The sequence below is a fragment of the Alosa sapidissima genome, chromosome 5 (assembly GCF_018492685.1).
Source record: "Alosa sapidissima isolate fAloSap1 chromosome 5, fAloSap1.pri, whole genome shotgun sequence".
Lineage (NCBI taxonomy): Eukaryota > Metazoa > Chordata > Actinopteri > Clupeiformes > Clupeidae > Alosa > Alosa sapidissima.
Window position 1 is genome coordinate 32,876,360 of NC_055961.1, and position 15,017 is coordinate 32,891,376.

Here is a 15,017-nt window from a genome sequence, read left to right on the forward strand (position 1 = left end):
TTTCAACAGGGCCAATGTCCAAACATTAATTACCTGATAGGCAGCATTATTTCTAACTTACAGTAAATATTGCTCTTCTGTGATACCACAGTGCTGATGTGAAATATACAGAGATCCATGCCAACAGTGGATTGATCTTCAGGCTTCAGCAAGATCTTGATATAAAATCTTGAATCCTAAATTTTGCTTCAACTTCAAGTATCTGTTTGTAGTGTTCTGTATAACCAGGGTGTTGATCTATCATATTTGAACAGTTTACCTTAACTAACCCGAACATTAGGGTTGTTACTCATGGTCTCGGAGTATCACTTGTGCATTTAATTTGAAACCACTGGATTATTTTCTGCCTTCCAGAAACATGGTGATGAAAGTTATGACGGAGAGTATGTTTATGCCATCCTCTGAGAGCTCAGTGGGATAGGAACTGTCTCTGTCAGTCAGTCGGTCCCAAATCCACCACATTGAGTTTGTAAGACAAGCACCCTGTCCAAAAATAACCCCACCCCAGGACCCCAGATCATGGTGACCTCTTCGCCCTCCCCCACCCCCCTCTCCCCCTCTCGTGCCCAACCCCCCTCCCTGCCTGCTTTGCTCAACCCCCGAAGCTCCATGTCTGTGAGTGTCAAGCACAGGCACACACAATCACGAGGGGGACCGACGGGGTTACCAGGAGTGTGTTCATCTCACACTCGCACGCTCCCCACACACACACCCACACACACACACACACAGACAGGTACCCAGGGAGTTGGAGCAGTCAGAGAGACAGTGAGAGAGAGAGAGACAACTTCTCGGCTCAGACTCATGGAGACTATGGCTGCCATGCTGGGGAGCTGCGGTGAGGACACGCCGGCCGCTCTGGCGCGCCTCGAGCGGACCATGATGGCCGTGGTGCGTGAGATCCACGTGGACGTGGGCTCCTTCAAGCGGACGGTGGAGCGGCGCCTGGACGAGGCCTGCGACGTCAGCGGGCCCCTGCGGGAGGCCGTAGTCCAGCTCCAGCAGGAGAACCAGGAGCTGCGGGCACGCCTGGACGAGCTGGCACGGCGGGCGGAGGAGGTGCCCATCCTGCGAGCCCGGCTGGACGAGCTCACACAGCAGGTGGAGGCCATGCCAGTCCTGCGCATCGAGCAGAAGGTCCCCAAGTCGAACGACGTCCAGTACACCTCGGCCACGCGCTCCTTCTCCAGTCAGCACACTGAGGAGAGCCACCGAAGCGTCGCGACGCACTCTGAGGCCGCCAGGAGCTCCGTGTCAGTGGTGCACTACCCTCCGATGAGCTCAAGTGCAACTGAGTCTCAGCCTCCGGTCACTGATTTCACATCTAGCTCTGGTCAAGACTCGTCCCCTGATGCTGTCGCAAACCACCCTCCTGGTTCTGTCTCCTTTTCAACTGCTGGTTCCGTCTTCAACTCAACTGCTGGTTCTGTCTTCAACTCAACTTCTGGTTCTGTCCATCACTCTGTGGCTGGTTCTGTCCAAGATTCTTCTGCTGGTTCTTTCTCTGATTCAACTGTTGGCTCTCTTCACGTTTCATCAACTGCTGGTCTTGTTCATTGCTTGACCACTGATTCTATCTTTGAGTCCAGAACCACTGATGCTGACCAAGATCCAACGCCTGGTACGCCCCCTGAACCCACCCCTGGTTTTCTCCATGATGCCACCTCTGGATCTACTCATGAAGCTACATTTTCCAAAGCTGCGTCTGGCTCTGTTTACAACTCCTCTGCTGGCTGTGGTTCTGATTCTACCCATGATTCGGACAGTGGCTCTCTTTCGACCTGCTCATATGTTACACAGCAGGCTTTCATCTCCAGCGCAGAGACCAGGGTCTTCCCAGAGTCAAACGTGAGTAATCGGTTAGTGCTTGTCCAAAGTAAGAGATTTAGTGCTTAATAACATTTTGCATATGCATGTACCCCAAATGCACTAGTAAATTGGCCCTTGCATGTGTTATCATCAAGAGTAAATCCGTCACAGCAATAGCTCCAAATAGAATCTTTACTATGTAACGTCTCAGGCGTTAGCCCGTTATGAAGGGCTAACGCCCGAATCGTTACATAGAAAAAAAAATATTTGGAGCTATTGGTGTGACGGACTTCCTTTACTTATTTTGTTATGCCCATTACATCCAGCACCCAATTTTAGAACTTGGATGTGCGTGCTTTATTGTTATTTTCACATCATCAAGAGGAAGTCCATCTCATGCTTGCATTGTAACTTCACCATCCAGTCCTCACACTCTACTCACAGTCAACCATCACTATCCAGACTCTTTTACCATCACTATCCAGATTGTTTTTAGATCCTGTAAAGTTCATACCTAGAACCATGAAACCATTTAACAGCTTCTGTTTGGGTGTTTACTGTTCTTTTCATGACCAGCGGTATGGCTCAAAATGCCCAAACATGGCCACAACAACCTTCCAGGAGGATACAAGGCTTCCAGGAGGATACATCAAAGGTTCCTCTGCGTTGTGGAATCTTTTTTCTTTCTAGAGTGAGGCAATGTTGAACCGTTATTGCTATCTGAACCTGTCGAGTTCAGATGTGTGGAACGACATCAGATGAGAGGGTGTGTCCAGGAGCTTAATTTACACAAACACAGCTGCAGCTATAGGCACACACACACACACACACACACACACACACACACACACACACACACACACACACACACACACACACACACAGTTTCACATCTGCATGCAGGCAAACATACATGTATGCTGTCAGTGTCCATCATCCATCCATCATCTCTCTGTGACGAATGTGTATAGCAAATCCTGGTAATTCAGCCTCATAGACAGAGTCACGTTCATTCTGTGATTTATGAAATGAGCTGCATGTTGCACCTGACACTCCGTGGGAAGACCCTTCAGCCTTTTTTTTTAGCACTGAAATACTGCTCTGCACGCGACTTAGGGACTTCAACTCCAAGGCTTCATCCACGACAGCCCAAATACACATAAACACACATATGCGCAGTACCACATGCCCATACAAAAGTGTGTTCGGTGGAATGCACTTGAAATCTAAGGTCTGACTGTCACACTTAATCACAAACCCTGTCTTGAACAGTACCCTACTTTAAACGCGCACAAATAGATGAAACAAATATATTTATATATATGTGCCTATACACAAATACTTTCGAGCATCTGTTTCAGTTGTGGTGTGATATTACTGAGGGCTGGCAAGGTCTGCATGCTTCTGTGTGCCGGGGCGGGCAGATGTAGCGGACGGCACCCTCCCTGTCCATCTCCTCCTCCGCAGGTTTGGAGGCCCACTCTGATCCCTCACGCCATTCCTCTCAGGCCCACAAAAGGCCACGAGTATTTTTAGGGGGTCTGATTGATTGCGTTTTCCCTCAAGATTTAGTCAGTGCTCACTCCTGCATGCTCCACTGTACTTTGCATGTGAGTAATGTGATTTCATAACAGCATTGTCCTGTGCCCTGCTTTACATTTACATTTACCAGACACTTTTTATCCAAAGTGGCTTACATCAATTCTATAACAAGGGACTACATTGTCCCCTGAGTCTCTTGGGGTTAAGGGCCTTGCTCAAGAGCACTAGGTGGAAGCCAGGAATTGAACCCACAACTTTTCAAGCTACTGCATGCTAGCCCAGCTCATTAACCACTACGCTACCACCGCCTGCTTTGTGAAATGGTTGTTACTTTAATATTATGGCATCGCTATTTTTCTATGGATATTGATTTAAATTAAATTCTTGCATCTGTACCACTGTGTTGTGTCTGTACTAGATATATAGTGGTAATGCCCCCACTGCTCAGTGACATCAGATGGATACATTTGGAATCCATCTGAATGATTCACCAGATGCTTATTATTACATGCATGAACAACCATGGCTCAAAATACTTCCTCAGCTTTGACTCAGTCGAGATCTTCATGATAACGACACTTTGAGCCGCAGTAAGAAATTCACTACCTTGCCCGACTCACTGGGGAGTGTCCTGTTGCACGTTTAAGTGTCTGCATGAACTGCTGAGGCTGGTTTTCCATGGTTTGTCCATCCACAGGCGGGGTCGCCAGCTGTTCTGTTTTGGCCCCAAACAGCCCTCACAACAACGCAACCCCCCAGCATGCCTAGAAGCTGATGTCATCTGCATAAAATCTAAAAATATCACTGAAAATAGCACTCAACCTAACATCCAACATATGTAGTTAAATGAGAGGAGGGGTATATTTCATTGCCACAGTAGCTCAGGAATCAATCCATTTGTTCATGTCTAAGTTTCCCTCCCTAAGGCAACGACTAAATCCAATCATAAGGAAGGGAAGTCTGTGGAAGAGGCACTGCCACTTTTGTAGCCTCGCTCAGAGGCTAATGTTTCACTGGCATCCCTCTTGGCTATCCCATTAGGAAAGCAGAGCTAAAGGCTAGTGGAAAGTCATTAACTCATTGCAAAAGCTATATATGGGGATAGGGTTAGACAGATATCAATGCGGGGTTGATGGCTATTTTAAAATAGACCAAGTCTAGAAATATACAAGTGTTTGCGGCTTGTCCCAATAGGAAGGTTTTTTTAATGGACATTTGTCAGCTGTAATTCTCTTTTTCTCCAGAGGTTGTATGCACCATCCTAAGACTTAGCCTGGTTAAAACCAAACTTACTCACTTTGTCCAGACTCTATTCACGCTCACATTTGTGAAACCTTTCCAACACCAGCATGGTGACGGCTTTTCGATTTTGAAACTATATCGCCATCCCCTCGTCATTGATTGGCAGATAATCTGCCGACCAATGGAAACGTTAGTGAACTATGGTGTTCCAGACTAGTGGGGCTATCCATTAGTCTCGTACGCCCACCCGTACGACATGTATGAATGAGTTGCTAGCGTGAACGCTGGGGTTTGTAGTCTTTTTGGCAATCACATGCCACCAGGGCAGCAGCTGTCTAGTTAGTGCTGGACATTTGTCTAGAATACAAGAACACATCCCTCATTCTCCCTTGTTGGGTATGGTCAGTGTGAATTAATAATAAAAAAAATTATTTCAATTTCAACAAGTTCTGTCGCGTTTCTCTCGAGCCACGAGGGGCATTAGCAGGCTAGTCATTGTTATTGTTTTGTGCTACATTAGCCTCTTTAGTAAAACGGCTCAAAAAAACAAATCGTTACATTGTATTGCACGTGCAGCAAGACCGTGCAATGCATGAATTGGTGACCGGATTGAAGCAGCAATGTAATCTAGTGTGTAAGAGCATTGCATCAACATTAAAAGCATCTCATCTCAACTATGGGTGCAGCCATGTTTGTCGTAAGGTCATATGGCCACTCGGGGTACCATCAAGAGCTCTGAGTTAAATGGGGCGTGCCTCCGTGAAATGGCACAAGAAAGCTGGGTGATTTACACTTTCCAACTCGGGCGGGTGACTTACGAGGCAAATGGATAGACCCATAGTATCTCCCTGAAAGGAGATCTAGGTGAGTCTGGCCTATGACAACTCAATCAGACTCATTAGTTCCTTGTCCCCAAACCACATATTTGAACAAATGCTTATGGCAACCGCATATTTCAAGATGTGCCACCAATAATGAATGCAGACATTGTGTCACTGATGGGCATAAATGCAGACATTGTGTAATTTGATGGGCATCAGCTGTCCTTGTACAAAGACAGAGACATTCTGTTCCTACAGTTCTGCTTTGATCTTCACTGCAGAGAAAGTTACATCTGGTCACTAGGTCACGTAGAGCGGCTCATGTCCGGTTTGAAATGTTAGTCTCATCAAACCTTCCCCTGACGCTAACCATGGCTCCCTGCCACCCAGATACTTGGCATCTAAAAGTAGTGGTTGACGCCAGGGGTGCCGGTTGACAGGGACAGATTATTAACCGAATGGAAAGCCAGGATCCCAGTCCTGATTCCCTGAAACCTTTCAAAATGGACTCATGTCATATTTCCTAAACCAACGGGGGTTTCCACCTAATGAAAGTAGAGCAGAATATAAACTCTCAAACCTCATGCAGACATGAGACAGTCTAAAAGACACAAGCAACATACTATATATGTCATATCAACCACTAACATAAGATTGAACTTAAAAATGAATTCGATGGACTAAAGGACGTAAGTTGAATTTGCGGGACTAATAATAATAGACTAAGACATACCAAATGAAAATGAACTTTGAGTATGCCTCCGCCTGCTTTAACCTGCAGCGCCCTGGAGTGAACTAGATCTCGACCTCAAAGAGAATGTGACCTTGACCTGGACCCCATGGCCTTGAGTACCCAAAGAGTGAATCTAACCATTGTGGTGATTAACTGTGCAACTTTTGATGAAGTCAAGTCACTTGGGAGATATCACACAAACATTTTGACATGTAGAACGCCACCTTGACAGACGGATGACTAGAATACAGTATGCCTGCTGGCCTGGCCTGCTTGGCATGATAAATGGAATAAATATATCAATAATTGTGTTATTTTTGTTTTGAATCTGGGGATGTAGCATGGGCAAAGGTTTGGAACATATTAGCTTTTATACCATATAGTAGCATATGTGCATCTGCTGAGTTTGTAACTTTCTTTAAAATGGGCAAGTATTATCTAAGACTGTCTAACAACAGTTTCTTAAGGAATTGTAATTTTGTGTGTCACCAAGCATTACCGTCAGTATCGATCAGTACCGTCAGTATCGATCATTACCGTCAGGTTGTGTTGCCTTCTACTCCATGATCATTCTGTCCTCTGCTCCTCAGGGAGATGTCCATGATGAAGCAAACATGGAGCCAATCTCCCAGAATGGACACGAGAGAGACATAGGTATAAGCCAAAGCATACACCAAAACATCATACACATCTATAATAGATACATATAGAACTTCATATACTCACAAGGTATGTTGAACAACTCTGTAGTGGCCCTCTGAAATACCTTTTCTCCTTCATTTCCTTAAGGTCACTTACAGGCCTTACCAGAGGCTCATTTTGCGAGATCAAAGGTGAATGAGCAGCATGGAACCCTGACAAGCCTGTCCACGTCTGTCACAGCCACTAGCAGAGCCACAGAACTAGCCGTCACCAGGAGCCCGAAGCTGGTGCCCCGACCGAGCATCTTCACGCCTCAGTCGCCCAACGCAATGTTCCGGAAGCCGTTTAGCCCAACAGCACCTGACACTGCCATGACTACTACTAAACATCTATCTGAGTCCCCGATGAAACCTCCATCCCCCAACTCAGTGCCCTGGAAACCATTCAACCCATCCACATCTGATGTTGGAGGTCCCACTCCCAGAACAATTCCTGAGTCTCCTACTAAAACTGGTAAGTGGACACTCATCACTACACTACACATCAATCCTTGCTTCTATTTTACATGCCTTTTTTTTGGGAAGGTGCCATTTGTGCCGTTGTGTTGTAAAGAGGAAGCTACACACCCTGACGTATATAGTAAACACATGCTATTTAACACCACCTTGTAAATAGCAACGTAGGCACTCCGGTATAAATAATATATGTGATTTGAGTAATTACAGAGTACTGCTTGCGCCCTGATTTTAAAAAGGTTACTAGTACTAGGCTACTATTAATTCAGTCATATTTTGGGATGCTTGTTACTTTATAGTACTTAATGGAGTCCCACAAACGTATCATATTCTACTGTCAACAGCAAAACCATGGAGCCCAGGTCTAATGAAGAGGAGCTCAGCTTTGCCAAAATTGCCAGGTAACGACCTAGAATTAGAATTTAGGTCTGGTGTTAGTAAATCAGTGGTCTCTTGGTGTCTTCCAGAATGAATATGTTTCAAATTCTGCTCACAGACTGTATTATAGTCCAAAGTCTAATGCTTTCACCACTTTCATTTGTCATTTGCTATAACACATACAGACAAACCCTCACCAATACTCTCCAATGCTCCTGCTTCTTTGTCCAACTTTAGCCCATCAACAGAGAAAAGGTTTGTTGAATAATGCTTTGCAATATAGTATACACACATGTTCAAGTTTAGAGACAACTCATGTTCTTTCATCTCATCTGTATGTGAAGGAGGACTGATTTTGCAGGAGGAGGAAACCCTTTTGCCATTGTTCCAGAGAAGAAGCCTGATCTGCTGCGGTCTCATACTCTGCCAACAATGCGGCACCTGGGGCCCCAAGCCAAACAAACCATCCTTGAGAAGTCAGAGGCAGCTCTAAATAAGTATGCACTGCCCCCCAGTGGCCAAATGCAGAATGACCACATTTTCCAGGGCACCATAATGACAGTGAACTATTTTAAAGGACCATTTACATGTTTTCTATTCTTTGGATGAATAAGGGTAAACCAGTTTGTGTGCTGCTTCACCCAGTCCTTTTTATTGAAAAAGAGAGTTGTGATAATCTGACATTAGCTTTAGAGGAGGACCAACAACTCCAAAGGAGAGAACAAAAATATTGCCTTGACTGAAAATAAAACATCCAAAATCACCACAGCTTGTATTCCAGCGTAAAATGATTTTCTAAAGAAACATCTCTAAAATCAGATGAAATCTTTTACTTTGTGCAGACTGGCGAAAACCCACGTAAGCACAAAACCCAAACTGACCCGTTCCCAGAGCTTTGGAAATAGTGCCAGCAGTATAAAACTGACTTTACTGGAATGGGTTCGATCCAAAACTATTGGGTACAAGGTAAGACACACTGGAATTTATTTTCCAATCTTCTTTTATTTGCATATTTTCAAATACAATCTCAATGTCCTCAAGATTAAAGTGGTTAAAGTTTTCACTTCTGCACTTGAACATTTACTGCACATAACTGTTAATTGTAAGTACAAGTATTTGACATTATTGATCTTGCTACCCTAGAACATTCAATGTAACAACCAATATTATGCCCTCTGCCCTCCTCCTTACAAACAGCACATAGACATACAGAACTTCTCAAACAGTTGGAGCGATGGGATGGCCTTCTGTGCTCTGGTGCACTCATTCTTCCCTACTGAATTTGAGTATGAGTCCCTGAGCCCAACTAACCCCAGGAAGAATTTGCAACTGGCTTTCAGTTTGGCAGAGTAAGTGTTGAGAGAGAGCAGGGACGTGCACAGGAATTTTGAGGGGCAGTTGCTCTGACCTGAAAAAAGGGCACCCCCCCCCCCCCCCCAAAAAAAAATTAAATTGCAGGACTATATGCAGGACTGAGAATAACAGCGTCTTTTTTAAAATATATACACAACAAAGAAGTAAAACACTGAAATACAGCACTCAATCACCTTAACTTATCATTATTATTTTCATGCCCACTAGTGGTATTTATGTTCTGCTCAGGCAAGATCTTTGAAATGACCTTTTAAATAGCCTATGTTTTTTTAGATTTCAATTATTTAGCATGCAGCTCTTTAATCCTGTACTTTCTAGCATGGTACTCTCATCTCATCTCGTGATCATCACTTAGGCCTTACTGTCCACTGTGCCTCCTCCTGGTCCACATTTTTCTCACATACAGTAGTCTGGAGGCTTATGACTGCTCCTCATCTTAAATGTAATGTAATTATGAAACATTGCCATTAGTAGGCTAGGCTAAAATATGAGTCTGATTAATTAATCAATTCGTCTACACAGTGTCATGTCATCTTTATCACAGTGCAAAGTCTCTGTCTCACCTGCTGGTTGGCTTTTTCGCAGCCAACCCTGCAGCTGAATTGTCTCTCCCTCTCCTGAATCTGACTCTTTTCAGTGGGCATCTTGGCTTCAAACAATACCCAAAATACTTTTAGGATTTAGGCATTTAACCATTTTGAATAAAATAATTAATGTGATGCATTACTTCCATCATTCATTCTTCTTGCTAAAACGAAATGTGAGAAACTAACTATCAGCAGACATGTAGCTTAGTTCGCCTAATGGCTACCAAAAAAAATAGTAGCCTATAATAGACTAGGCTATGTGATAACGGGCTGCTTCTCTGCAAGCTATCTGTCTGATTATTTAGGCTAAACGTGGCAAACTCAGCCTGGATTTATGAAGATTTTAATTAATTCCATAAAACTTGATGACGATGATCGTTCGTTTGTTATACATCACAAACTCACCTTTTCCGACAACGTTGAGTCGACTCGTCTCATACGACAACCGTGACAATCTCCTTAGGGCCGCTTATGCAGGCTCAGCTCAGGTGCCGGTCGCGTGCAGCGCTGCAGACACAGAGTTTGTCCTTCCCCTACTGACTTTCACTTTCGGTGCCCGAATGGAATTGAATGAGGCTTTGCGATTTTTTTTTATCTAGGTCTACGCGAAATTCTGCATCCATTGTAGGCCTACGATTTATTTATTTATTTTCCCTATTGGAAGGGCAACATGAGTCAAGAAGGGCATGTGGGCAGTTGCCCGGGCAACCTGAGCAACCCCCCTGTGCACGTCCCTGAGAGAGAGAGAGGGAGTCACATATAAAAGTGTTGCTAAAAGTGTTCTCTATTCTCTATTCTCTATCTGTCTGACCCCTTCCAATAACTCTCTTCCCAGGAAATTGGCTGACTGCTGGCGCCTTATTGAGGTAGACGACATGCTTGCCATGGGGTCCAAGCCTGATCCCATGTGTATTTTCACCTACGTGCAGTCCTTGTACAACCATTTGAGGACCTTTGAATGAGATTCCTCAGAGTGTCCGTGGCAGCATTCATTGATTCTTTCAGCATTAATCTCTGTGTTTTCCTTCACCAAAGTCCTCTCTATTGATCCTTGCAAGTGCAATTTCTAAAAGAAAGAGGATAACCAGGAAACAAGCGCTTAACAGATGGCAATGTAAAAGCCTATATAGTTGATGCTACTTTTAATGACAATAGTTGTATTTGATAAAACAACTGTATTTTGTGTCAAAACAACTAGCTGGAAAGCTCTGATAACAAATATCAGCACCAATATCTATGATGTCAGCTGATGAGGAAGTACAGATATAAGTAAAGCTGGTGAGGACGGAGACAACATTGGTGAGATTATGTGGATAATTGCGATGATGAACAGGACAGGTCGATAAAGAGAATGGGAATGTAACCGTGGAGGACTAAGGGATGTGGACTGTATTAGACTATGCAGTTCAGTGGATGTGCATTAATGTAGCACTGCTGCGAAGGCATGACTCCTTAATAATGTTTAGTGCTTGCCTTGTTGTGATAATGTACTGTTTTGCTAAATCACATTTCCCAAATTAAAGCACTGAACAGTAATATTGAGTTTGTAAATTTCTTTTAAATTGTAGTTGAGGTTCATGGATAAAAGCATACATTTAAATAGTTTGACGCATGCGTCTCCAAATTATCCCAGTGTTTCTCTAGCGTCACAGATCCGGTGAAAAATACATAGATCGTGATGTGACTAGGGACAGTTTGTCATCTAACTAGGCTTGTCTTGCGACTAATGACACCGCCAGTTGGGAGTTTGTGTATTCTACTACGGCCATCAAGTAAGGAAATGAACAGAGACATCAATCAGTCCGGAAAACATCCATAAATCGCACTCATGAATAACCACGCCCTCTTCTTCGGAGACAGTTGGTTCTTTTAAACACATTAAGCATATTGAAGTATTCAGAATAAATGAACCTTAGAAATACAAATATTAATAAATGTAGCCTGTAATATCCTAGGCTATGTTTTTTTTCCTATAATAGGCTACCCTCGAGTCAAGTTTCTCAAACTAACAAAAATATGTTTTTTTTTTTTTTTTTTTCAAATGATGTAGAACTATCTTACGATTGGTAGAACAGCGGCTAACATTCTGAAACCATGCTATATTGGCTATCACAACGTTATTCAGTTGAATGAACTGAATGGCGATGAGGTTTACGAACACACAGATTACTAAACTAATCTCGGGTTGAAATTATGTTGACTTGGAAGCACTGTTGTTCACCACATTTAATCCCTTGAAGTAATATCATCCCTGAGATACATTTTTGCCCTGGATATTAGAATATCAGAATGAAAGAGAGGAGGATTTTAAAGAATATGGCATGTCATCCATTCAGAATCTACATTATTTAGGCTATTCATTTTTCTGTATTGTCTTGCTGAAACGAAACATTTAATTTCAGAATATAGGTATTTTATAAGACACTTTTCATTATCATCCATGGACCATGATACCCACACAGGAATAAAAGACGTGCCTGTAAAATTTGCCTATACATTTCCTGTGTGCTTTAATTTGATGGGTTACACATGTTTTTGCAGTTACTGCAACTCTAACGATGAAACAAAAAGAAATACTGACACAACAGACATCCCCGCTCATCCTTTAACTGGAAGTTCCAAGACTTTCCGCGTCATGACGACGAGACATAGGAGGGATCAAAGGCTGCAGGCTTTTTGTCCGTCTGTCAATTCCCGGGAAATACATCAAGATCAGCAGGATGGTTCAAACACCTGTTACCTGTAGCACCACCAGTGACAATGATGTTAACACCTCCTAGAATGGCCGTGAGGGGTGGAGAAAACGGGCGTGAATAAAACAGGAGGGCGTTCACAAGCTTCACAACATTTCACTAGTAGTTACTCGCAGCTAAGGACGTGTTTTCCAAATTGCGCAAATCTTCACGGACTCGTGGACATCCTTAAGTCCTTCGTATTTGATCTGTGATCATAATGACATTGTTTGTGGACCGTACGTGTAGATCTACATATTTTCAAAAACACACAGAAGACACTATGGCATTTGATTTTAATCAGGAGTGTCTGCAATTCTCAGGTAAGTCTTATTCTTGTGGTTGAAAAGTTTTTCAAAAATTGACTGCAGGAATCACTTTTTAATAACAATGTGATTTTACAGATGCTGTAGAGGGACAAGGACTGTCCTTTCCTGTTCCCGAAAAAGGACTACCCGAAGTCCAAAGGAAACGCAAACGAACTATATTCAGCCGTGCTCAATTATCCGAGTTGGAGTGCGCCTTTATGGCGACACCTTACCCAGATATCACTTTGCGTGAGAGACTGGCTGCCATAACTCTACTTCCAGAGAGCAAAATTCAGGTTTGATATTCTTGTATTTTTATGTGTAATTCTGAATGTGTAAATATACATTTAAATGGCTCATTGTTTTGTATGTTAGATGATAACCAAAAAACAAGACGGAAGCAGTAAGCTTCCTCTGAATAACAATCCACCTATTCCTTCTCTGCACAGGTCTGGTTCCAAAACAGGCGTGCTCGAAGTATTAAGAGTGGAAGACTGAGTAAGTCTGTCAGAAAGAGTCCAGAGGCAGACTCCAGACTTTCCTCCCTGCCATCAAGTGAGCCTCCCCGTCTTAACTCCAATGTGACACCTTCGGGAACACCAGGGATGTGGAGCAGACAAAGTCAGCACTGTGCTTCGCTTGGAGATCGGCAGGTCAGACCAGGATGGCTTAAGCAGGACATGGGCTCCTGGTCCCTGATTCCTCCTCAGCCCACACCGCCGCCTCCTCCTATGTCCCCCGACCTGCCTGAAGCTTTGCCATGGACGCCAAGTCAGCCACAGCAGCCAGGGACTCTCTCACTGACCTTCCCTTCAGGTCATAAGCAGGACAATCCATTTCAGAAAAATTGGAGGGATTATTTCAATCAAGGTCTCACCTCAGCGCTAGCATTGCGGTCAGTGGCAACAAAGCCCACGTGTGCTCACTCAGGAAGATATGCTTCCATGGTGGACCAGGTGGTCCCTATGCAGTCACAGCAAGCTTATTGGGAGAGCCAAGGCAAAATGCAGTACCAGACACCAGCACATCCACAGACATCCCTGGGAGACATCTCTGATATCATATACAGTGCTGCAGTCGTAACAAACCTGGTGGATGTCTAAGTGATAATATGGTTGATAAAACTCAAGTGTAATAATATTCTGTGAGACTTTCATGGTACATTTTGTGAATTGTATATTGTATATGATATGTGTATTGTCTCTGTCTCTCACCAAATGTACTTGTTAGACTTTCCCCACACTTCTTTGTTCCTATCTGCACCGTGACTTTGTTTACCCATCATTTTTTAGAAGTGTGTATTTAAAAAAGTGAGGATGTTGTTGGATATTAGCTAAACGTTGATAACATCTCAAACTTCAAGATATTATTTATGGATAGTTTTTAAACCCTAGATATTTAATATTGTACGCTGTTATTGGTTGTATTCTCTATCGACAATCATTGTTTTGTTTTAACTGAGGGTACCTGAGGTCTCATGTCATATCAAAGGTTAAGATCTTAACATTACAAAGAATCAAAACAAGAAGGAAGGGGGAGCTATAATTGTTTTCTAAATATCTAAATATTTTCTACATGTAATGTGAATGAATATTATATCCCACATAAATAATGACGAAAAGATGAAGAAATAAATTGAAAATCAAAGGTCGAATTCTATCAGTTTATGGATCTTACATTCCATCTGGAATTATTGTGTATCACAATGTTGAATTTGACTTGGATTATTGTTGTGAAGATATAACTACAGATCGATATAACTGCAGCTCCGCTGACCCACTGGACACTGATCTCTGTATCATAATCTCTAAATCCAAATAATCTTCAAATAAATAATAATAATACAAAATCTCTAATCTGGGTGTCAGATATTTTTGTGATTGAGTTGGCCTGTCTCTGCTCTATATCTGTTAAAGCCAAATGCATCTGTGGACTGGTGTTTTTGTGAGGTATTCTGTCCGATCAATCATCTTTTTAATGTTTATGTCTTCAGAAATGTTTAGTCACTAGATTGAGTAGGCCTATACCCTGGAGTAATATGAATGGGAAATGAGCAGCATATAAAAAAAGATTGTTTCTTAAGGAAGCACATTGTAAATTACTAAAGTATTCAAATCGTACTGTAAGGGTTATTAAAGAATATGTAAAGAATTACATTTACAATTAGTCATTTATAGCTGATGCTTTTATCCATAGCGACTTACAAAAAAGGACAATCAAGTTATCAAGGACATGTTAGTGCAGCAATATTGGGTAGCCTACTTGTATAGAATCAATGACAGTTCTAGCGGAGTTACAGTTAAGTCAAGACAATCACACAAATCATTACAAGAT

At 42.8% G+C, this 15,017-nt stretch overlaps 2 protein-coding genes across 2 annotated transcripts; both read left to right on the plus strand.

Annotated features, from left to right (window-relative positions):
- Positions 1-615: 615 nt before the first annotated feature.
- Positions 616-11,179, plus strand: LOC121708878 (smoothelin-like protein 1). The gene is made up of 9 exons (XM_042091812.1): positions 616-1,848; positions 6,738-6,801; positions 6,937-7,302; positions 7,649-7,705; positions 7,868-7,937; positions 8,027-8,179; positions 8,525-8,648; positions 8,880-9,031; positions 10,479-11,179. Exons 1-9 carry the CDS (start codon positions 805-807, stop codon positions 10,603-10,605), a joined length of 2,157 nt encoding a protein of 718 aa, XP_041947746.1. The 5' UTR covers positions 616-804; the 3' UTR covers positions 10,606-11,179.
- Positions 11,180-11,266: 87 nt separating this feature from the next.
- On the plus strand, positions 11,267-14,486 carry sebox (SEBOX homeobox). The gene is made up of 3 exons (XM_042091824.1): positions 11,267-12,698; positions 12,780-12,979; positions 13,133-14,486. Exons 1-3 carry the CDS (start codon positions 12,596-12,598, stop codon positions 13,784-13,786), a joined length of 957 nt encoding a protein of 318 aa, XP_041947758.1. The 5' UTR covers positions 11,267-12,595; the 3' UTR covers positions 13,787-14,486.
- Positions 14,487-15,017: the final 531 nt, after the last annotated feature.

Bases quoted from the DNA above. Each gene is read 5' to 3' on its own strand.
- LOC121708878 (XM_042091812.1), top strand. From the start codon at position 805: ATGGAGACTATGGCTGCCATGCTGGGGAGCTGCGGTGAGGACACGCCG. The intron at 6,802-6,936 runs GTATAAGCCAAA...CATTTCCTTAAG, and splicing joins TGGACACGAGAGAGACATAG to GTCACTTACAGGCCTTACCA. The intron at 7,303-7,648 runs GTAAGTGGACAC...TACTGTCAACAG, and splicing joins TGAGTCTCCTACTAAAACTG to CAAAACCATGGAGCCCAGGT.
- sebox (XM_042091824.1), top strand. From the start codon at position 12,596: ATGACATTGTTTGTGGACCGTACGTGTAGATCTACATATTTTCAAAAA. The intron at 12,699-12,779 runs GTAAGTCTTATT...GTGATTTTACAG, and splicing joins GGAGTGTCTGCAATTCTCAG to ATGCTGTAGAGGGACAAGGA. The intron at 12,980-13,132 runs GTTTGATATTCT...TTCTCTGCACAG, and splicing joins TTCCAGAGAGCAAAATTCAG to GTCTGGTTCCAAAACAGGCG.